Source organism: Blennius ocellaris, assembly GCF_963422515.1.
Source record: "Blennius ocellaris genome assembly, chromosome: 10".
NCBI classification, from domain to species: Eukaryota; Metazoa; Chordata; class Actinopteri; order Blenniiformes; family Blenniidae; genus Blennius; species Blennius ocellaris.
The window spans coordinates 28,606,029-28,629,534 of NC_137659.1; the positions used below are offsets into that span (position 1 = coordinate 28,606,029).

A 23,506-nucleotide genomic window follows, 5' to 3' on the forward strand; every position below is an offset into this window, starting at 1 on the left:
GTGGCGTGGCTGTTAATAGATGCACAATAAGGTGGCACTTGGTGGGGTTCCAGAAAAAAGCCACAAAGCTGCCAACACAAAGAGCAGACAGCAGACCAACATTGACCTTTGTGGCCATAAACGTTCCATTTAGAGAGGATTGTTACTGTGAAACACTAAATTAATGGCAAGATGAAAGTAGCATGTTATCTGAAGAAGAATTCACAGAAACAGTAGAATGGGCAGTTTTAGCATCTGAGAAAAAAAAGCGCCTGGAAGAGACTTTGAAAAACTGGCAGTGATGTTAAAGGGGCAATACACTGAATTTTAACTTGTGCACAGTATATACACTTTTGGACAGGGCCTTTGGTTGTTTGATAATAAATGGTTTGGCGTAACCACTAATAATGAGTTGAAGAAAAGTTATTGTTATCATTGATATTCTTTGAAAAAATGGCCAAGAAATCATCAATTCTGCCAGGCTGTGTACATTTATGAGCACAACTGTAAATAACCTGTTACTTCAGAGCTCACACGTGCATTAGAAAAAAAAGGATTATTTGTTCATGACATCCTTTCTGAGGAATGGTAAAGTTCAAATTTACAGTAGCTTCATCAACTTCTGCTGGATTCCTTTAGAAATGAGCATGAAGATAAAAACTTGTGATGCTAAAAATAACGCGCCAAAAATAACCCACACACACATACACACACACACAAAAAGGTGTTTGTTTATTTACTTAAAGTGAACAGGAAGTTATAGAAAATAGTCTCTGAATTTCAATATTTTTTCTGTGCTGAGTCTCCATTAATTCCATGGTTTGTATGGATAAATAAATATGCATTACAAGCTTCTGTGCAAAGTAAAAAAAAATGTTTAATTGCAATTAATTACAGAAAATTGTGCAATTATTATTCATTTCTTGAGTTTGAATGTATTGACAGCACTATTAGAAACACAAAAGCAGAAATCCAATGAGCCAAAAAGAAAAAGGCTGCTGGAGTCAGTAGTGTCTGGAGGGCATGAGGAAGTTGTTCCTTCAATATGTTGTGCAACCTGTGCACACTGCAGCCGTCTCTGTCCAGCCGCTCCCTGCTTTCACTGGGCTTTGTGCCTGGTGTGGAACCTCTCCAGCAAGGCTCTCAGGATGTTCCCCGGGATCCGCTGGTGCTCATCTATGAGAGCCTGGACGGCCTGCTGCACCTGCAGAGCAAACACTGCAAATGGTCACAGTACGCACACAAACTCCATGAAGCAGGACAGACCACTCTCAGCTTTGTCAAGCTGCAAAACTTTCATCGTCACAAAAAAAAGGGCCTGATTTTGACTCATCACATCGACACTCAGGATTTATTATTCTTATAGCACCTCATTTTTGGATGTCTCAGCATTTAATAGCCCTTGAAATGCATGAGTGCAGTAATTTCCATTGGCACTTAGTCCAAATGAGCTGAACGTAAGCACGAGCCTCCTTTTATATCTGATACTAACCATTTATCAACTCTGGGGTAAGAAGTAAGAAGTAACTTGTCTCTCCAGACACTTCATCATGCTAATCTATATCTTAACCACTAATCAGGTCAAAAACACTGAAGAAATTCCAGTTCGTTCTTTCACACACTAACATTTCTAATTGAAACTGTGCAGGCTGAAGTTTGGTGCAGGCCAGAGTGGGATTGAAATGTGGCTGAACAAAATTGCACCAAAGGGTCCAAAATGTATGTTTTCTGTCAGCAGAGATTCCCCACTGCCACACACACACACTTACTGGAGAGGACACACCTGGAGGGGGAGTGGTTGAGGACACCTGGAGACAAATGGACCTGGTGGACCTCCAGGTCTACATCAGTCTGTGGATGTTAGCAATATATTGCTCAAACTATGAGGCGACATAAAGTCAGTGGGAAGCAGTCTGGAGGCCTTTATTCCAGTAACGATGTCCTGACAACAGTTTCATGTCCGTTCAAGAGTTATTCGGTTCACAGACCAGCCTCTGCCAGTCTGGTAGGAGTGTGAAGCCCCAGCACCAGCCCCCAACCCCCCTGGCTCATCTCCTCACCCTGGCTCATCTCCCTACCCTGGCTCATCTCCTCACCCTGGCTGATCTCCCTACCCTGGCTGATCTCCCTACCCTGGCTGATCTCCTCACCCTGGCTGATCTCCCTACCCTGGCTGATCTCCCCACCCTGGCTGATCTCCCCACCCTGGCTGATCTCCCCACCCTGGCTGATCTCCCTACCCTGGCTGATCTCCTAACCCTGGCTGATCTCCCCACCCTGGCTCATCTCCTCACCCTGGCTGATCTCCCTACCCTGGCTGATCTCCCTACCCTGGCTGATCTCCTAACCCTGGCTGATCTCCCCACCCTGGCTGATCTCACCCTGGCTGATCTCCTCACCCTGGCTGATCTCCCTACCCTGGCTGATCTCCCCACCCTGGCTGATCTCACCATGGCTGATCTCCTCACCCTGGCTGATCTCCCTACCCTGGCTGATCTCCTCACCCTGGCTGATCTCCCCACCCTGGCTGATCTCCCCCAACAAGGACCTGAGCAGGAAAAGGAAGTAGTGTGAGCTCTGAGCCCCCAGAGACAACAAAACAAGCCTGAGAGGCTGCAAATGTGACACCTGTTTGAATGTCCACTCTGACCTGAGTGTGTGTGACACACACACACACACACACACACACACACACACACACACACACACACACACACACACACACACACACACACACACACACACACACACACACACACACACACACACACACACACACACACACACACACACACACACACACGCACGCAGGCACACTTTTACATTACATTCACTGTACTACATTCATTCTGTAATACATTTTCGGTGCCGATTTGTATTTTCACTGCAGTTATTTTATGTTGAATTTTATAAATTCATGTTAAACACAACCTTGAGACTTTGTTCACAGCTAAAGAATGTTTGCACAACAAATTGGTGGTGAAAAATGTTTAGTGTTAAAACAGACCGGCCCATGTTGAGCAGGAACACTAAAGAAAGGGCGGGAGGTGAACACCACCAGAGGGCTAATAATAACAAACACAGTTGAAAAACATGATCTTTGCTGTTGCCAGCAGATGGCAGTATGCCTGCGACTGGTCAATGGTGTATGGATTTGATCAGGGGAGGGCTTTGATTAAACATGTGTAGAGCAGACTCATACATCACTTCCTGTTTCACAGGGAACCATCACATCTTTGGTAGGCTGCCATGGCCATGAGCTTTGACTTTTGTGGAAGAATTTTGATTAAGCTTTCATCGGGAAGAACCGTTACATATCAGGGCAAATCTTAGATTTACCCTGAAGGAGTTCAACAGTAGAGTTGTACAATCCACGCCACATGGTGGACTTCCTGGGACCCAGACGCTGCAACTAAAGGTTCACGACGGACCGCATCATTTTTAAGCGGCGCAGCTATTATAGTCTTTACAGTAATAGTGAATTGGACGGAGTGCTTCTGGTTGAGTTGGTGCAGCTTTTATCGTCTTTATGGTAATAGTTTAGTAGATAAGGAAACGCACAGACCAATCGCATTTCAGTTAAGTCGTCACGTGACAGAAAATAAATTCTGTATATTTTAGAGGCAATCGTCCCATATGCACAAACAAATGCACGCGCCCCGTATCCAGTTGAAAAGGGTCGCGCTTATACGGTAATATATTGTAAAATGTCAATGGAAGTAATGTCAAACACGGCGCTTTCTATCAAAACGTACGGTGAACCTATTCTGCCTCTCCTGCTCTGTGACCAATGAGATGACAGCAGACTCACGAGTGTGACAATACAGAATCCCGCTTGTCTTATTGTTCCTTATGACCCAGACACTGGAAGACAACAGACGGGCATTCAAATCAGCATGGTGACCGACTGTTAGGACCAGCAATGCTCCTCTGAGGAAAAAAAACAGAGAGAAGAAGAAGATGACACCTGGAGGAAAACACTTCTCAAGCCACTGCACTCTGCATCTGGTGAGATCTCCTTCAATCTCCTTCAATGATCACTGACGACTGCGCTCAGTTGGCAGGAAGAACGAAACAACTGCAAGGGTGGTGATAAACCACCTTTAATATCATTTATGGTTAGAAACAAATAAATACAATTGATAGATAATATATCCAAATAAATACATAATTATAAACTTACTTGACAGTAAAACCACAAATATGCAATGTTTCATACAACATTTTACAAATTTAAACAGCTCATATCTTAATATATGAATGGATAAATATAAAGAAAACATGTTGTTGAAATAAACAATAATAATAATAATAATAATAATATACATTCAGATTTTTCCCCTTTAATTTACAACTGTAAATGACCACTGATGACGGGGGCAAAGTAAACACCTCTACGGAGGAGCTTTATGAAGTGTGGAACTGCAAACAGCCTTTTGGAGAACCTCAGTGACATACACCGGAACCTCACTACAGAACAGTGGCAGGAGGAGGAAGAGTGAGTCTCAGAGAACAGCAGGGGGGGGTAGGCTCCTTGACCTCCCAACATCCAGACTGTTTCCTCTGCCCACTCCCACATGGAAAGAACCTATATGAGGATATATGCACATATATGAAACCTATATGCAGCATATATGCACATATATGACAATATATATGCTGTATATATGCACATATATGACAATATATATGCTGCATATATGCACATAAATGCTGCATATATGCACATATATGACCATATATATATGCTGCATATATGCACATATATGCACATATATGCTGCATATATGCACATAAATGCTGCATATATGCACATAAATGCTGCATATATGCACATATATGACAATGTATGGGCTGCATATATGCACATCTATGACCATATATATGCTGCATATATGCACATATATGCAGCATATATACACATAAATGCTGCATATATGCACATATATGACCATATATATGCTGCATATATGCACATATATGACCATATATATGCTGCATATATGCACATATATGCTGCATATATGCACATAAATGCTGCATATATGCACATATATGACAATGTATGGGCTGCATATATGCACATATATGACAATATATGCTGCATATATGCACATATATGCACATATATGCTGCATATATGCACATAAATGCTGCATATATGCACATATATGACAATATATGGGCTGCATATATGCACATATATGACCATATATATGCTCCATATATGCACATATATGACAATATACATGCTGCATATGTGCACATATATGCACATATATGCTGCATATATGCACATATATGACAATATATATGACAATATATATGCTGCATATATGGAAAGTCCCACATGGACAGAACCTATATAAACATATATGTTTTAATATAGGTTTTGATATAGGTTTTGAATATATGTGACATATATAAAATTGGCCATTTTCCTATATTTTATGCACATATATTGACCTATATGCACAGATAGGTACATATTTTTATAGCTCAGGTGGCAAGGCAACGGACTGGTGCACGGGAGACCCTGGTTCGATTCCCGCTAGTGGTCACTGAGCAAATAACAGCATCCGGTGTGGGCCCACATGGAAAGAACCTATATAAAGGTTAGGATATATGTGGCATATATAAAATTGGCCATTTTCCTATATTTTATGTACATATATGTGTGCATACATGGGCACATATAGGTGCGCATATAGGTGTGCATATATGGGAACATATAGGTGTGCATATATGTGCCTATAGGTGTGCATATATGGGCACATATAGGTGTGCATATATGGACACATATAGGTGTGCGTATATGGGAACATATAGGTGTGCGTATATGGGAACATATAGGTGTGCATATATGTGCATATAGGTGTGCATATATGGGCACATATAGGTGTGCCTATATGGGCACATATAGGTTTGCATATATTGGAACATATAGGTGTGCGTATATGCGCATATAGGTTTGGAATATATGTGACATATATAAAATTGGCCGTTTTCCTATATGTTATGTACATATATGTACATATATGTGTGCATACATGCGCACATATATGTACATATATGTATATAACATATAGGAAAACGGCCAATTTTATATATGTCACATATATGCCAAACCTATATCAAAACCTATATTAAAACATATATGTTTATATAGGTTCTTTCCATGTGGGCTGCTGGGGAGGACTTCTTCTTTCATCAACAATCAGTGGACTGATGTGTGGATCCAGGAGAAGTGCGCTCCTTGTCAGTCTCAATGATGAAATGTTTGCTCACTGCAGAAAGAGCTCAACAGAAATGCAGATGGAAAACAGGCTCTGCACATGATGTAGCATTGAGATTTTGGTTTCATGAGATCAATCTTTGTTTTCTGTTTTACTTCAGCTGCACGACTGCCGTTCCCTTGGAGGAACAAATATTTCATGTTGATAACTTTTCCCACAGACTTTGTTTGTACTTTTCTTGTTGCACCAAAAAGGCATTATTACAGGAACGTTCTACTTTATATCGATTTACATTAATTTATAAAATTCTAAGTGCATTTTTATTTCTTTTGTTGTAATTCAGGCCAGACAGTTCTGTTAAAGAAAGATGTATTTGTATTCTATAAAGCAAGACTGGTATATAGTTAAGAAAGATATGGATTTTATTTTGCAATTAAAATAAATTGCTAGATAACATTTTTTTAAAATGTGTTCATATCGCAAATAATATGCATCTTCAAAGAGTAGAAACGATCATTTTACACACAGAATATAGAACAAAAAACGAATTCACCATGCAGGGAAGAGTGAAGGCAATCAGGCCCAGCTAAAGGCTAAAGATTGTTAAAGCTCACTGCACATGCCGTCTGATCAGTCTGCACCTTGGCAGGGCTCCAGGTGTCGTTCTAAATCCACAAGGTTGAATCATAAAGATACTTAGGATAATTGATTGGTTAAAAGGGATTACAACCAAGTGGATGGCTGTAATCCAGATGGTCCGCTGGCCAGCATGAGACATGGGAGTCAACAAAAAACCTTTGTTTTAGTTTGAGCTGACAAAATGAACCCTGGCTCCCCGTCACTTCCTCTTCAGTGGCGAACCATCAGATAGTCAGCAGGCTGCTCTGAATTCTCAAGGATTTTGATACTCGTCATTGGGAAGGACTGTTGTCTCTTGGATTTACCCCATGAGAGGAGTTTGTGCAGAGCCTGAAGAAATGTAAATAATAACAATGATCACAATAATCCCTGGTTTGGTCCTGCTCGGGCCTGGGGGTCGGGACCTCGCACTCTGGCCCTTGGCATCAGTCCAATCGTGGCCTCAGACTCATTTAAATATTATATTGAAGGCTTTTATTGTAATTTTTAATAATCAAGGCCTTTAATTTTGAAGGGGTTTGGGACTGTTGTGTAATACTGTGTGCATATTACACACCAGTGTTCTCCCAAGCTGCAGTTGATGACATGATGGAGGGGGAGGGAGAAGAAACATTGAATCTAAATTTGGGAGCAACAACCTCTCACAGATTCCAAAGTTTTAAAAATTTTAATAAACAATTATTTTTAGAGGAAAACGTATTATTCAGTCTATGTGTGTTTCAAACCAATCTCAATACTTTAGACACGAGGGAGCTTTCTCTCCCATGAAGGCTTGTACAAACTCCATACTCCTGGCTGACATCAGCCGGCAGCACAAAATTGTTGTTTTGGTGATACTCGGACAAGAAGCTGTGCAAACGCTAAGGCCACGCCCACTCACTACAGGCAACCTTCCCATGATGTTGCAACGACACCAGCGAGAAGATGTGAAGCAGCGGTTTAACGCTTCAACTGCACAGCTTATTTCTCACTTCAGACGTTTTCAGAAATACAAATCGCAGAACCGTTTCAGTGATAACAGAGAAATGTTGTCTGAGCCGCCATGCTGGTCCAATTTTCACTGCAGGCCGTGACTGAAGTGTTCAAGTGCATCACATAACTCTGACCCGTGCAACATGCTTACTGAGAGAACTTCAAGGACTCACCCTGGGTTTTCTGTACTACGATGCTCGCTCACTTCTCACTGGGCTAAATCACCCCGGCAACATATGCTGAATGTCCAACCTGCTCCTGAGCAGGTTATGTTCTCAATACGTGGTCAGAGCTCCGCATCCTGACCAATCAGATCTCTTGGAAAATGCCCCGCCCATTCTTAAATGACAGTGCAGCACTTGGTACATTCTCAGAATGTACCAAACTGTTGATTTGGTCACTCCTAACAGTTCTGCTATCTCTCTGATGGATTTCTTCTTGTTTTTCCGGCCTCAGGATTTGTCTGTTTCACCTCCATTGACCGCATGTTGTGTTCACAGCAACAGCTTCCAAATGCAGACGCCACACCTGGAATCAGCTCCAGACCTTTAAACTGCTTAATGGATGACAGGTTAATGAGGGAAGGGCCCAGGCAGCCATGTTGGTTTTTTTGCAGCCTTCTGAGTCAATTGTCCAATTACTTTTGGTCCCTTGAAAAAGAGGCGGCTACGTATTAAAGAGCTGTAATCCCTAAACCCTTGCTCCAATGTGGATGTGAATACTCTCAAATTACAACAGAGACTCTGTACTTTAAGCCCATATTGAGTATATAATTAGGTAAAAAATGTTCTCCAAAACCTTTGAAAGGAAATGAAGCTTAGAGATGGGCCAGAAGAATGGTCTGCAAAACACTTGCTATACGCTGCAGACGCCTGCAGAATTGAACGTGAAGGCCTAAGGCAGATTTTTTTACCCTGGCAACAGGTGATGGCTAAAATGTGATTGGTTAAAAATGTTAACATGGAAATGCATGTCTAGAAGCAGTGTAGGGAGAAGCTACGACAAGAAGTGGACAGACCGTTTGAAATGATTTAAAAATTGTTCGACAAAATATAATCAATACGACTGTGATTCAGACCTTTTTATTAGGCCTGCCACTCGTTATGTTTGAGTATACTTATGACTTCTATGTAGATCAGATCACTTCTGTGGACTTTTTCAATCTGAAAGGTGAGGTGCTTCCAGATTCTTTCTCCTGCCACTGTGTATATAAACATGAGGGAAAAAAGAAAAGGGTGACTCACTTTCTCCGCGAGCTCTGCAGCATTTACATTAGGGTCATACGGGATGGGATCACCCAGGAAGGTTCGAAACTTCACAGGAAATCCACCATAAACAGGAGCTGCAGGAAGGCGAAACCTCTCATACACCCAACGAAACAAACCTGGAGCAGACAGACAGGGAGCCAGTTCGATTCATTCTTCTACTGGAAGAGTACTATTTTGATTAATGCATTGTGTATGTGGAATAAGGTGTGCAATTTTAACGTCCTACACTTACTGAGATTTCCCAGAGACCTGAAGCCTTCCCGAACATTCTGAGTAAACATTGGAATTACTGGCTGTAAGGGAATACAAAATAAAATGATCTTTAACCAAATCAAAGAATCCCATGCATGTGACTGTTTTGTGTGTAAAACGTATCAATGAGGTATGGTCTGTTTTGAGTTAAACTGTGTGTGTGTGTGTATATATATATATATATATATATATATATACACACACACATATACATATACTAATATATATATGTGGGTGTGTATGTGTATATGTGAAATGTGTTCATTTCAGAGGTTGTAACAAATGCAAAACAAAGCTAAAAAACCTTTTTTTAGCTTTTGATAATTCTATGTTGAGATACGATCACGTTCCCTTTCTGTGTTTAAAAGGGGACAGTGAAATTTCATAAAACACATATGGTTAAAAAAGCCAGAATTAGCCAGAAGGCTAGTTTTCATCTGTCGTCCCCTGGCCATGATGTAAAAAGGTAATAAACTACATCTATAATAAAAATAGGCAAACAGTAAAATACATATCCAAACACTTGCTATAACAATTAAGAAAATACAACATCACAACATAACATTTGATCACAACATCAAAACAGGCTTATATTTTACTGTTGGCAACTGTATGTGTTGTTAAGCCACATTCTCAAATTTGTGAAGGCCTTGTCTGTTGTAACCAGTTTAACCTCCTCAGGTCCTGAGTTCCATGCACTCGCGCTCCTTACTGACCAGGCCGCCTTACTGACCAGGCCGCCTTACTGACCAGGCCGCCTTACTGACCAGGCCGCCTTACTGAAAGTGCTCCTGCACAGAGGAAGGTACCAGTCACCTCTTCAGAGCCTCCAGTGACACGGTCAAGGTTGTTTCTTTAGCTGATGGACTCTGCCAGAGGGTCAGGAGCCAATGTATCCAGTATTTTTTAAATCTGCAAACGTGTGAAGACTGTCCTAGTTTAAAATACTGTATTTTTTATTTATATATTTTTTTTAATTGCAAGTGATGATAGTGCCTAGGTTTTTTATCCATAGCTTTAATGACTTGTTTGTACAGGACTTCCAATGGTTGTTGTGCACTCTGACCAGCCTGGGACCAACTGGTTAGGCAATAGTTGAAGTGACTGAGAATCATAGAATGCAAGTACATTTTTGCGGCTTCAGTTGACATTTCATTTTGAATTGCACAAAGGTTTGTGAGATTTGACTTGATTTTTTTTACACAGTTTGTCAATATGGGCTTTAAAGGAAAGCTGTGAATCCATTATTAACCCAAGATATTTATATTGGCTGACAATTTGTATTTTTTCTCCATTAACATGCATGTTGGGGTCAGGTGGTACTCTGTTTGAGTGAAATACATGTCTACAGTTTTAGAAAGGTTTAGCAGCAGACAGCACTCCTGCTACCAAGATGTGACACAGGACATTGTTTTAATGAGTTTAGTGGCAACAGTGTCTTTGGTACGACCACGAACAAAGAAAACCGTGTCATCTGCATACATTAAGCATTGAGCTTCAGGACAAACAGTGGGCAAATCATTCATATAAAGGCTTAATAAAAGGGGGCCTAATATTGACCCCTGAGGGACTCCGGAGGTTAGCCCAAGAGAGTCAGATCTGCAGTTGATAGCTGATACAGATTGTGTTCGATCACACAGATATGATTCAATCCAGCTCACAACGTTGTGAGAGAAGTTACATTTTAAGAGCTTGGTAAGAAGAACAGAGTGATTTACTGTATCAAATGCTTTCCTGAGATCCAAAAACACCGGCCCTACAACTGCACCCTTATCAAGAAAGGATTTTATTTTCTCAATAAAGAGGCATGTAGCCATTTCAGTGGAATGCTTGGACCTGAAACCAAACTGCATGGCGTGGAGAGGGGGACACAATCTGCTGTGCCACCCATTTTTCTGTGATTTTCTACTTAAAATATGTCATTAAAGAAACAGTTGACCTTTCACCTGTAAGTGGTCATAATATTATGGCGTATTATTGTATACTTCGATTTTGGGAGTACGAGAAGCGAAAACAACGCACCACTTCAGTGTCAATGGCAACCTGAGCAAATCCTTTGCGTTTGCCCCAGAGAAGAGGGTAAGTTTCATCACTGAACAGAGCTTCCCGAACTCCTCCTGGAGAGATCCCCAGCAGATGACCATTCTTCAGAGCTCGCACACACTCCTCCTGTGGACCGTGGATCACACTGAAAACCTCCAACAGCAACTTGAAACCTGAGGGAGAAAAACAGCAACAGACACAATGAAAGACACAAACACACGAGACAAAGCAGGAAAGAATTTAATCAATCAATCAATCTTTATTTATAAAGCACCTTTCATACATTTCCATGTAGCACAAAGTGCTTTACAGATTTTAAAAACATTGCGTCACACCCACCTCCTCCACTAATACAAACACATTGTCACAATCACCCCATCCACCTCCCCAGAGACACACCACACAACCACACCACCACACAACCACACCACCACACCACCGCCACACAACACCACCACACCACCACCACACAGCACCACCACCACACCACCACACCATCACACCACCACACCGCCACACCACCACACCACACCGCCACACCATCACACCACCACACCACCACACCACCACACCACCACACACTCAAGAGAAAATAATGAACACGATGGACACAGGGCTGACATAAGGCTGGGTCCAGATAAACCAGGTAAGGAGGCACCATCCAAGGAGCAGGACGTTCAGCTGAGGCCACGGGGCACCAACACAGGGTGCCCAGCGATACGGCACCTCCATTCAGACACCCACAGGACAGCACCCTAGTGGCCACAGCCAACCACTGCTCCCGAGGCAGAGGGCTACTCCAGAGGAAACTGGGCTACTACAATAACACGAAGAGCTAAAATACATAGACACCAAATAAGTATGAATAACAGTTGTATAGTCATTAATAATTGTTACAAGGTTTGCTAGATAGATAAGCTAGATAGATAGATAAGCTAGATAGATAAGCTAGATAGATAAGCTAGATGGATAAGCTAGATGGATAGATAGATAGGCTAGATAGATAGATAGATAGGCTAGATAGACAGATAGATAGGCTAGACAGACAGACAGACAGACAGACAGACAGACAGGATAGACAGGATAGATAGATAGGATAGATAGATAGGATAGATAGATAGGATAGATAGATAGGATAGATAGATAGGATAGATAGGATAGATAGATAGGATAGATAGATAGATAGGATAGACAGGATAGACAGGATAGACAGGATAGATAGATAGGATAGATAGATAGATAGACAGGATAGATAGATAGGATAGATAGATAGATTAGATAGATTAGATAGATTAGATAGATTAGATAGATCTAGCAAGAATGAATATCAGTTGAAAGCTAAACTAAAAAGGTGGGTCTGGAGCCTGCTCTTAAAGACCTGAACGTTCTCTGCGGCCCTGAGCTCCTCCGGCAGGTCGTTCCAATTACAGCTGCAAGTGTCGTTGAATGGGCCTTCCCACATGGAAAGAACCTATATAAACATATATGTTTTAATATAGGTTTTGATATAGGTTTGGCATATATGTGACATATATAAAATTGGCCGTTTTCCTATATGTTATATACATATATGTACATATATGTACATATATGTACATATATATGCACATGTATGCACACATATATGTACATATATGTACATAACATATAGGAAAACGGCCAATTTTATATATGTCACATATATTCCAAACCTATATCAAAACCTATATTAATCATATATGTGCATATATGCAGCATATATGTGCATATATGTGCATATATGGAGCATATATATGGTCATATATGTGCATATATGCAGCCCATATATTGTCATATATGTGCATATATGCAGCATATATGTGCATATATGCAGCATATATATGGTCATATATGTGCATAAATGCAGCCCATACATTGTCATATATGTGCATATATGCAGCATTTATGTGCATATATGCAGCATATATGTGCATATATGTGCATATATGCAGCACATATATGACAATATATGCTGCATATATGCACATATATGCTGCATATATGACCATATATATGCATATATGCAGTCCATACATTGTCATATATGTGCATATATGCAGCATTTATGTGCATATATGCTGCATATATGTGCATATATGCAGCATATATATGGTCATATATGTGCATATATGCAGCATATATATGGTCATATATGTGCATATATGCAGCATTTATGTGCATATATGTGCATATATGCAGCATATATATGGTCATATATGTGCATATATGCAGCATATATATGGTCATATATGTGCATATATGCAGCATTTATGTGCATATATGCTGCATATATGTGCATATATGCAGCATATATATGGTCATATATGTGCATATATGCAGCCCATACATTGTCATATATGTGCATATATGCAGGATTTATGTGCATATGTGCAGCATATATGTGCATATATGTGCATATATGCAGCATATATATGGTCATATATGTGCATGTATGCAGCATTTCTGTGCATATATGCAGCATATATATTGTCATATATGTGCATATATGTGCATATATACAGCATATATATTGTCATATATGTGCATATATGCTGCATATAGGTTTCATATATGTGCATATATCCTCATATAGGTTCTTTCCATGTGGGTTCACACACCCGTGCATGCTGGAATGTAGTGCATGCCCAGGTTTTGTTGAGCGATGGAAATGTGGGCGAGGCAGAGATTCCTAACCATCTCTCCCAAAACCTCAAGTCAGTTGCTATGTAAATGTCGCTGTGTCAGTTGAGTTTTCAGCGGAGCACCAGTTTTGACACCGCGTCTGTCACACCCGACACAGAAAAGTTCACAGGGCTGCCACGGACACGCCCTTTAAAAGAGAAGCCCAAATTTTCAGTGCGCTATCGTCTTTAAAGAAACATCTCCTGGATGGTTCACATCTTCAGTGATGTAGTATCCTGAGGTCATTGGATGTTTCAGGTCTCACAACATCAGACACCCTCGCCCAGTGGCCCCAGCCGGGTGACCAAGTCCCAGCTTGTCTCCCAGTAGCACCCCACGGATCGTCCTTTTCAGCCAAAACCACCTGGTGGCTTTCTCTGCAGCTTCACTCGCGGATTGTAATGCCCAAGTGGGCGAACACTTTACAGAGAGCGCGTCCCGCAAAGCCTCTACAGCCATCTTCTATGGGTTCATAGAATGTCCTCCAGCCCCTGTCCCTGCATTCACCACTTCCTGGTACTTGGCACGTTTCCTTTCCTTGGCTTCTTCAATTCACTCTTTCCAGGGCACTGTAAGTTCCAGTCTGATCAGGGGTTTTGAAACCTCAGAGATGATGATCATATCCGGCCGGAGAGATGTTAATGCAATGTGCTGGGGGAACCTGGGCTGTTTTCTCAGGTTAACATGCAGCTGCCAATCAGGGGCTGTGGAGGAGGTCTGTTGTTGTCTGTGGACATGCCGGGGTCTCTCTCCAGCTTTGATGAACGGGATCGCCTTCTTTGGTGCCGTTTGCTGGAGCTGATGACTGAGGCTATACTCTCAGCTACTGCTTTGAGTACCAAGTCGTGGCACCAGTGATAGTGACCATCAGCCAGGGCCTTTGGGCAGCTGCTGAGGAGATTCTAAAGAGCCTCTACCAGAGCAAAGGGGGCAGCAAGGTGTCTCACTCAGGTTTGCTGGGTTAGGGAGGGCATCGTATACTGCCTGCTCAAGGAAGGGGACACGGTGGAAGTCTGTTGGCATGATGTTTGACCAGGTGACTGTGCTGCAATGTGCTCTCCCAGTCCACCTAGTCTCCACCTAGTCCATGCTCCATGTTGCCGGAGTCCCACTGCCCTGCCCACTCGCCTCCAAGCCTGCTCAGACCTCTTCCAGGACTAGATGGTGTCTCTCTTTGCCCTGAGCCTGAAATGATCATAATAATCCAGGATCAAGTCCTTGATATTGCTGGGGACATGGTGGAGGTGTAGCGCAAGCTCAACTAGTTTGTGTGGAATGGACCTGTAGGCGTTGGTTAGGTCCAGCCACAACACAGCAAGGTCGCCTCTGTTCTCATGGGCCTCTCTGATGAGCTGTGTGACTACACCAGTTTGCTCTATGCAGCCGGGAGCTCCAGGAGTCCCACTCTGCTGAACTGATGTGCCGATGTAGTTGTTCTTGAGGAGGGACTCGTTCAGTCTTTGGGAGAGGATGCTGAAGAACATCTTCCCTTCCACACTCAGTAGAGAGATTGTCCGACAGTGGTTGATGTTTGAGTCCTCTTCCTTGGGAATCCAAACACCCTCTGCGCACCTCCACTGGTCGGCCACTCTCCCCTTCGCAAGATCACCTTCAAGGGCTTCCACAGGTGCCGGAGAAGCTCTGGGCAGCACTTATAGACAAGGTAAGGTACACCGCTAGGGAAGATGCTGAGCAGGCTGCTTGGATGACCTCTAACCTCTTTCAGACTAGCCCACATGGAAAGAACCTATATGAGGATATATGCACATATATGAAACCTATATGCAGCATATATGCACATATATGACAATATATATGCTGTATATATGCACATATATGCACATATGACAATATATATGCTGCATATATGCACATAAATGCTTCATATATGCACATATATGACCATATATATGCTGCATATATGCACATATATGACCATATATATGCTGCATATATGCACATATATGCTGCATATATGCACATACATGACAATATATGGGCTGCATATATGCACATATATGACAATATAAGCTGCATATATGCACATATATGACAATATATGCTGCATATATGCACATAAATGCTGCATATATGCACATATATGACAATATATATGCTGCATATATGCACATAAATGCTGCATATATGCTGCATATATGCACATAAATGACAATATATATGACAATATATATGCTGCATATATGGAAAGTCCCACATGGACAGAACCTATATAAACATATATGTTTTAATATAGGTTTTGATATAGGTTTTGAATATATGTGACATATATAAAATTGGCCATTTTCCTATATGTTATGCACATATATGGACCTATATGCACAGATAGGTACATATTTTTAATATATATATATACATATGCACACATATATGTACATATATGTACATATATGTACATAAACGGCCAATTTTATATATGTCACATATATGCCAAACCTATATCAAAACCTATATTAAAACATATATGTTTATATAGGTTCTTTCCATGTGGGAGGCTCTGTCAACTTGAACTCTGCTGTTGGTGGGGCCGGGCTAATAAGCACTTTGTTGGGTCCTCGGTCTTGTCCGTACAATGGGTCGCTCATGGTGTTCTGGAGGGAGCAATTAAATTCCTCTCGTGGCCATTCAAGCCGGCCACTGCGCTTGTCCCCGAGCAGCTCTGTAGCAAACCGGAAAGGATTTGCAATGAAGGCCACTTGCTTCCTCGCTCTCTCTTCGCCGCCTCCCGTGCCACTCTGCTCTGCGGAAGGTTGTCAGCTTTTTCCGCGGGATGTTATGCAGCTCTACTAATGGTTCCTTGTCCTCTTCAGCAGCTCTCTCAAACCGTTTCTTGGGGGTTCAAAGCTCCTGGCACAGTTGGTGTATTTTAGTTGCCTTGCGGCTTGGTCTTGATGTTAGCCTTCTCAATCCATCCAAATCTTTCTGAGCCATAGCCAATATATTCTACACTCACAAAACCACATTCAAGGTTAATATGGTCAAGCAGTTAATAACACATAACAATGGAAAACATGAATTTTCCTGTTGCCAGTGGCACTATGTCTGTGAAATGATATTGGCATATAGATTTGAACAGGGGAGTTCTTTCGACAAGTATGTAAAGCCCTGCGGTCCATTTCAGAATATATGTAAAAACCTATTTAGAACAAACAGACATTCTCTGGGCCTGTCCACATGAAAATGTTGTTTCACGCAAAACCACACAGTTTTTGTCTGATGATCCACAAGGTCCAGCATTTTAGGAGCCCGAAAGTTTTATCTTTTTTTTCCCCAGAGTGGGGAAATTCTAATAAGCCGGTTCGACTTTGAGGTATGGACGGGCAAGACCACGTTTGCAGAAAACGACCTCTATAACTCTGAGTTATATAGAAGTCTATGAGCAGTCGTCAACTTTGTATTTCTGTGTTCTCTGTGTCTTCTTCTGTTTGTGTTGCGTTTGGTGAGTCACAGTACCCCTAAAGGTCACACCTGTAATTATGGCTTATTCCTACACCTAGCCCATAAATAACTCCAAAGACTATGAAAGAGAGATTTGTCCTTTCAAAGAAATGCACAGTTGGATCAAAACTAACAACTGTAATTCATTGCGGACGACTGCCAGAAATGTTGCCGCAAGCCGCCATGGGCCTGCACTTGAGAGCCTATGGAATAGAGCTGGCATTACCAAATGGAGGGCCGCAGTCCAGGCCAGACCCAGATGCTGTCCCAGTCCTACCCAGACCGACCTCCAGCCCAAACAGAGGGTTACTGACTGAGTTTTTCACCTCGTACAACCATTCTAATCTTTATGGTAATAGCAAACTGTATGGGGCTCTTCCTTTTGAATTGGTGCACCTTTTATAGTCTTTACAGTAATAGTTTAGTGGATGAGGAAACGCACAGACCAGTTGCATGCGACTTAAGTCGTCACATGTGATATCACGCAGTCAATCAAGACAGACAGTTTACAACTGACAAAGTGGGAGAAAAAGATAGAATAAAGGAAAGAAAAAAACAGATGACAGAGGAAGTTGAGGAAGAACCTGGACCAGATGACGCTCTCCAAAGAAAGAAGTGTGGATAGTGAAAATCGAGCATTTAATCCAGAATGGAGTCATTTCTGTTCATTCTTTCCACTGGCAGCACGAAACTTGTCAGTCTCATTTGCTCGTTATGAGACAAAGCATAAAGCCTTTGAACAGACTAACCCACTCAAATCAGAAGTGAGATCAGAGAATCAGGCTACGTTGACATGTACCTGGGTATCAACTGACATTTCTCTGCGTTTGGGCAGCGCATTTACACAGACAATGCAGCTACGACTCACCACAAACGATGATTTCTGACAATTCTGGCCACAGTGGAGATCTGGATCAAACCTGTGTCGACGGTTGAATCTGAAGGGGGGTAGGCGGATATTTGCACTACAATTCAATTCGTGACGTCCTGTTTAGTTTTCCAGGATTCTGATTGGCTATTATGGCTCCTTGCTTCTTGCTAGACTGCCTCCTACTGACAGACATTGTGTGTGGTGTGTGTTCTTGTCTGCGTCACAGTACCTGGGATCTTAAAAAGGAAGTGGTCCGCTACAGAGTGGCAGGTCCGTCCTTTCTGAAGAATAACATTGGCCAGGAAGTAGTAGTAGTCGATTGGAATGGCTCCATGATAGTAAACTATCAGAGCTGGTCCTTTGTCCGGGATTTTCTCCATCCCATGGATCTCATAGCCTGGTCCATGACGAGACAAGCAGCACAGAGGAATAACAGAACAATAAAATAACTGCAGCAAATAACATAATACCTTTACCTAGTTCAAATGTAATAAAGCCAATAACTAATATTGTGATATACAGTAGTTAGTCAATAATTTTACATTTATTACATTAGCTGGTTATTTGAATATGAAAGTAATATTTAAACATCCCTTTGAAAATATAACCGCAATATGATAAGCAGAATAAATGTCTTGAAAATAAAAGATTTTGTTACATTTTTTTATGCAGTTTTCTCATTAAAAATTATTAATCGAACTCTCAATTATAACTGTATTAATCTTTTGTCTGCCCTAGTGGCAAGGCGCAAAGGTTACTATCCAAGGCGGCCATTTAATTTAACTCTTGTGCCTGCCCCCGTGGCAAAACAAGCACATCAAAATGGGCGGAACATTCAGGAATATGTTGCTATGATTTCTGTCACTACTATGAAAAAATGTCACATACAAGGCAGATGGGAGAGGCACCTCATGGAGGAGATAAAAGAAGATCAGCGTCTGTTGCCATTGAGACGCTGGGATCAAAGGAGAGGCAAGCACACAATTTCCTCTGGGGTTTTCTAGTTAAATACTTGTACTATGTAAGACTCCAAACTTTAAGTTATTACAATGTTGGCTTTATTACATTTAAAAGGGACACAAATGATTACGTTACTGGCAGATGCTACAATAAAAAAAATAATGTTATTCAAATCATGTTCAGACATGTTACCAGATCCAACCAGCCCTTTACTGACACTGAAAGAAACATTTGAACGCACCATGCCATATGGCTCCATGTCCGTCCCACAGAGTTGCAAGGGTCTTCCTGGCTCCATCCCATAGGTTGTTACTATAAGCTTCCCTCAGCTGGTTTTTCCTCTGATCAAGACAAAACGAAAACAAACAAACAAACAAATGTATGTAATAGGGTTGACATGCTGAAGGTATTAAAAAAACTCAAAAACCCAAAGTCAAACACAGCATTTTGGATATTTGGCAACACAAAGTTCAAAGCTATGATGAGCTATGTAAAGTGCTTTGGGGCTGCTCACACAGCTATACAAGCGCTGTATAGTGAAATCCATGTACAGTTTCACTTCACAAAGATCTCCGTATGATTCACTTTTGATTTACTATGATCAAAGTTCAGTTATCTCCCATAAAAGAAAACATGCCATAATAAAATAAAAATAATACTAAATACATCCATACTTTCAACTTCTCTACTGCTTTATTAAGACACTGTGTTGGAGTACTGAACCCCAAAGAGTAAAGGTATTACTTCAAAACTGCAGCAGAAACTCCTCCAGCATTCTCTAGTCTCTGGCTACTCATTCATATTAAGAGGTTGTACGAGTGTTTACCTTGTAGACATGAAGGAATAGAATGGATAGGTAGATGAGGATGACAATAAGGAAGGGCAGAATGAAGACAATGGCGAGAGGGGTGAAGACCCACAGCAGGTACTCCAGAACACTGAAGTAGTCCTCCATACGTCCAAGGCCTGCCCAGTCCTCCCACGCATGAAACAAACACACCTGTGGACCAAAGAGGGCAAAGATCTCAGGATCTCACACACACACACACACACACACACACACACACACACACACACACACACACACACACACACACACACACACACACACACACACACACACACACACACACACACACACACACACACACACACACACACACACACACACACACACACACACACACACACACACACACACACTATATTTTAACATCAATGATGAACTCTTAAAAACACTTCAAGTTAACACAATGTAATAGAAACTCTGCTACACTGCAGAAAAACTTCAACATATGATAATAATAATAATGGCTTGGATTTCTAAAGCGCTTTTCTTCAGACGGACTCACAGTGCGTCCAGAAAGCATGGTTCCTCCACAGCAGCCCACCAGTGGTGGTCAGCCACCTTGGAGCCACAGCAGCCCTGGGCCAGATTCGCACCACCACCATCATACCCATGTGTACGAGGCAATGTGGGTAAAACGCCTATTACAAGGATAGTGTGGGATTCAAACCGCCAACCCTCCGGTTAGTGGACGACCGACTCTCCCACTAATCCACGATCACCCCGCTGCAGACAGTTTAATCCCTACAAGCTGCACAGCGTCAAACAGTCCAGCGGTCGTACCAAGAGGGACACGGTGTTCTCTGCTCCCACCAGACAGGACTGGTTCCCAGTGGCTGACATCCTCACACACCACGCAGGTCCAACAGCCGGAGTGGATCAGGTGCTTCCACAGCCTTGGAGCAATGGAGCACACTTCATGGAGAGTGACCTCAGGTCATGTGACCTGGAAAATCATTAATAACAATTAATCATGTGAAACATTAATCAAAGCCTCTTATTAACTGAAAATGGGGAAAAGAAGAATGAGTTATTTAATAATATATTCATTATTCATTAAAAAATGTTTGAAATGGCCAGCAAGGACTTTAAGATGGGACGAGAGCAGGGCTCCCTAAATCCAGTCCTGGAGGGCCAGGGTCCTTCACGGTTTAGCTCTGGCCCAGCTCCAGCACACCTCCGTCTGACGTGACGTCATCATCAAGCTGGCAACCAGCCAAGTAACGAGACCCTTTCATTCAGGTGTGCTGCGACTGGGAGAAACCTACAACCTGCCACACACCGGGCCTGGAGGCTGCAATCAGGATCCCTGGACTAGAGTAGAGGAATGGATTGTAATTACAAGACGTGAATTATTAAAAATGTGTTAAGTGCTGAATATGTGCGGTTAATCACTGTTCTGAATTCAATGTTATATTCACATATTTTGTCATTGTATAAGAACAAAATTAATCAAACTGAGGATACCTGGGCCAGGCCATGCAAAGGGCATTAAGAATGGTTTGTATGATACACAAATGTAATGGTGTTTGATGCTGAATTGGATTTAATAAAAAAATTATGTTAAAAAGTCATCTTTTGTCATTGTCATTTTTATGCTAACAATTGTCAGGAGTCATTATTTTGAGTTGTGACATTTTTAAATCATTCCTTTTTAGCAATGTCTTTGTTACGTCATCACATCCTATGCAATGCATTTTACAGTAATAAGCTGTTTATGAAGATTACAGTAGCAACTGTAAAATAACAGTATAATGATCCAATAAAGCTGGCAGCATTATACTGTAAAGCTCATACTCCCATCGCATGACACTAATATATTTTACAGTAATATACCTGACACAAAACACAGTAGGTTTACTGTAGAATAACAGCACAATGCTGGCAGCTCTTTACAGGGGATGTTCTTGGAGTGTAGGTTTGGTAAAGGTGGAGGCAGAGGGAAGCTTCTCCCAGCAGCCTGCACTCTGGAGGCCTATTTAACACTTGAGCATTTAATAAAGCCTGATCTAAAGCTTGTGATGGAACTGGTTTAGGTGTAGACAGCTGGGAGAGCTCAGCTTCTTCCTCCAGGTTCCTCCAGCAGGTCTCCTGGACTCATGCTGAACAACGACATCGGTCCCCGGCTGTCACGGACTGACAACACTGGACACATGCTCATGTCGAGTACATTTTAAGAAAAACAAAAACAATGAGGACAGTTTGTTAGACCTGCATGAAGAAGTGTGGTTCAAATATGATTGTACGTGTTTGTAAATCGCCGCACCTCGGAGGACTACATTGAACCACACGCCAGAAACGACTTGACGTGAATAAACGGAGGTGATCGTTCCACTCGGACCGGTGAAGTGGCTGACATTCAATGACCGGCACCGGGACGTGAACAGTCGAGCGTCACCTCTCCCTGCTCACCCTTAAAACACCAAACACGCACCGAGGCTTACCTGAGCAGAGCGCAGTGTTTCCGGACTGCCAGGGACATTCACCGAGGCTCCTCACGACCCGACATCTGGACGTCTCCCGTCGGAGGAGCACAGTCTGACGAGTCGTCGCCTACCCGGGGTAGCTACCAGCTCGGTCCGGGCAGAGGTATGTGTCCGGGGTGGGGCTTGTGCCTGCGCCTGCTGATGACGACACACAGAACATGAACGACGGCAAGTCTACATGGACAAACTACAACATGGGCTAAAGCTAGCTAGCTAGCTAGCTAGCTAGCCAGACAGACAGACAGACAGACAGACAGACAGACAGACAGACAGACAGACAGACAGACAGACAGACAGACAGACAGACAGACAGACAGACAGACAGATAGACAGATAGACAGATAGATAGATAGATAGATAGATAAATAGACAGACAGATATATAGATAGATAGACAGATAGATAGATAGATAGATAAATAGATAGATAGATAGATAGATAGATAAATAGATAGACAGATAGATAAATAGATAGATAGATAGATAGACAGATAGATAGATAGATAGATAGATATATAGATAGATAGATAGATAGACAGAGAGAGAGAGAGATAGATAGATAGACAGATAGATCGATAGAAAGAACGAAAGATAGATAGAAAGCTAGATAGATAGACAGATAGACAGAAAAACAGATAGACAGATAGATAAATAAATAGATAGATAGATAAATATATAGATAGACATTTAGATAGATAAATAAATAGATAGATAGATAGATGTTATTTTTATGGTTGACATTTGCCATTCATATCTTTGTGTAATTTTTATCAGAATCACTTTATTAATTCCTGGGAGA

At 41.8% G+C, this 23,506-nt stretch overlaps 1 protein-coding gene across 3 annotated transcripts; it reads right to left on the bottom strand.

Annotated features, from left to right (window-relative positions):
* Positions 1-692: 692 nt before the first annotated feature.
* Positions 693-22,770, bottom strand: tmem68 (transmembrane protein 68). Of its 3 annotated transcripts, none has more exons than XM_080503111.1 (9): positions 22,668-22,770; positions 21,007-21,169; positions 20,203-20,376; positions 19,618-19,717; positions 18,646-18,813; positions 11,369-11,562; positions 9,327-9,387; positions 9,071-9,210; positions 693-1,183 (listed from the first exon to the last, which is right to left on the bottom strand). In XM_080503111.1, the coding sequence occupies exons 2-9, from the start codon at positions 21,064-21,066 to the stop codon at positions 1,079-1,081; spliced, it is 1,002 nt and encodes a 333-aa protein (XP_080359237.1). In that variant the 5' UTR covers positions 21,067-21,169; positions 22,668-22,770; the 3' UTR covers positions 693-1,078. The 3 variants fall into 3 exon arrangements, with proteins under 3 accessions (XP_080359237.1, XP_080359238.1, XP_080359236.1); XM_080503110.1 differs by lacking the exon at positions 693-1,183 and adding an exon at positions 6,618-8,379; XM_080503112.1 differs by lacking the exons at positions 9,071-9,210; positions 9,327-9,387.
* Positions 22,771-23,506: the final 736 nt, after the last annotated feature.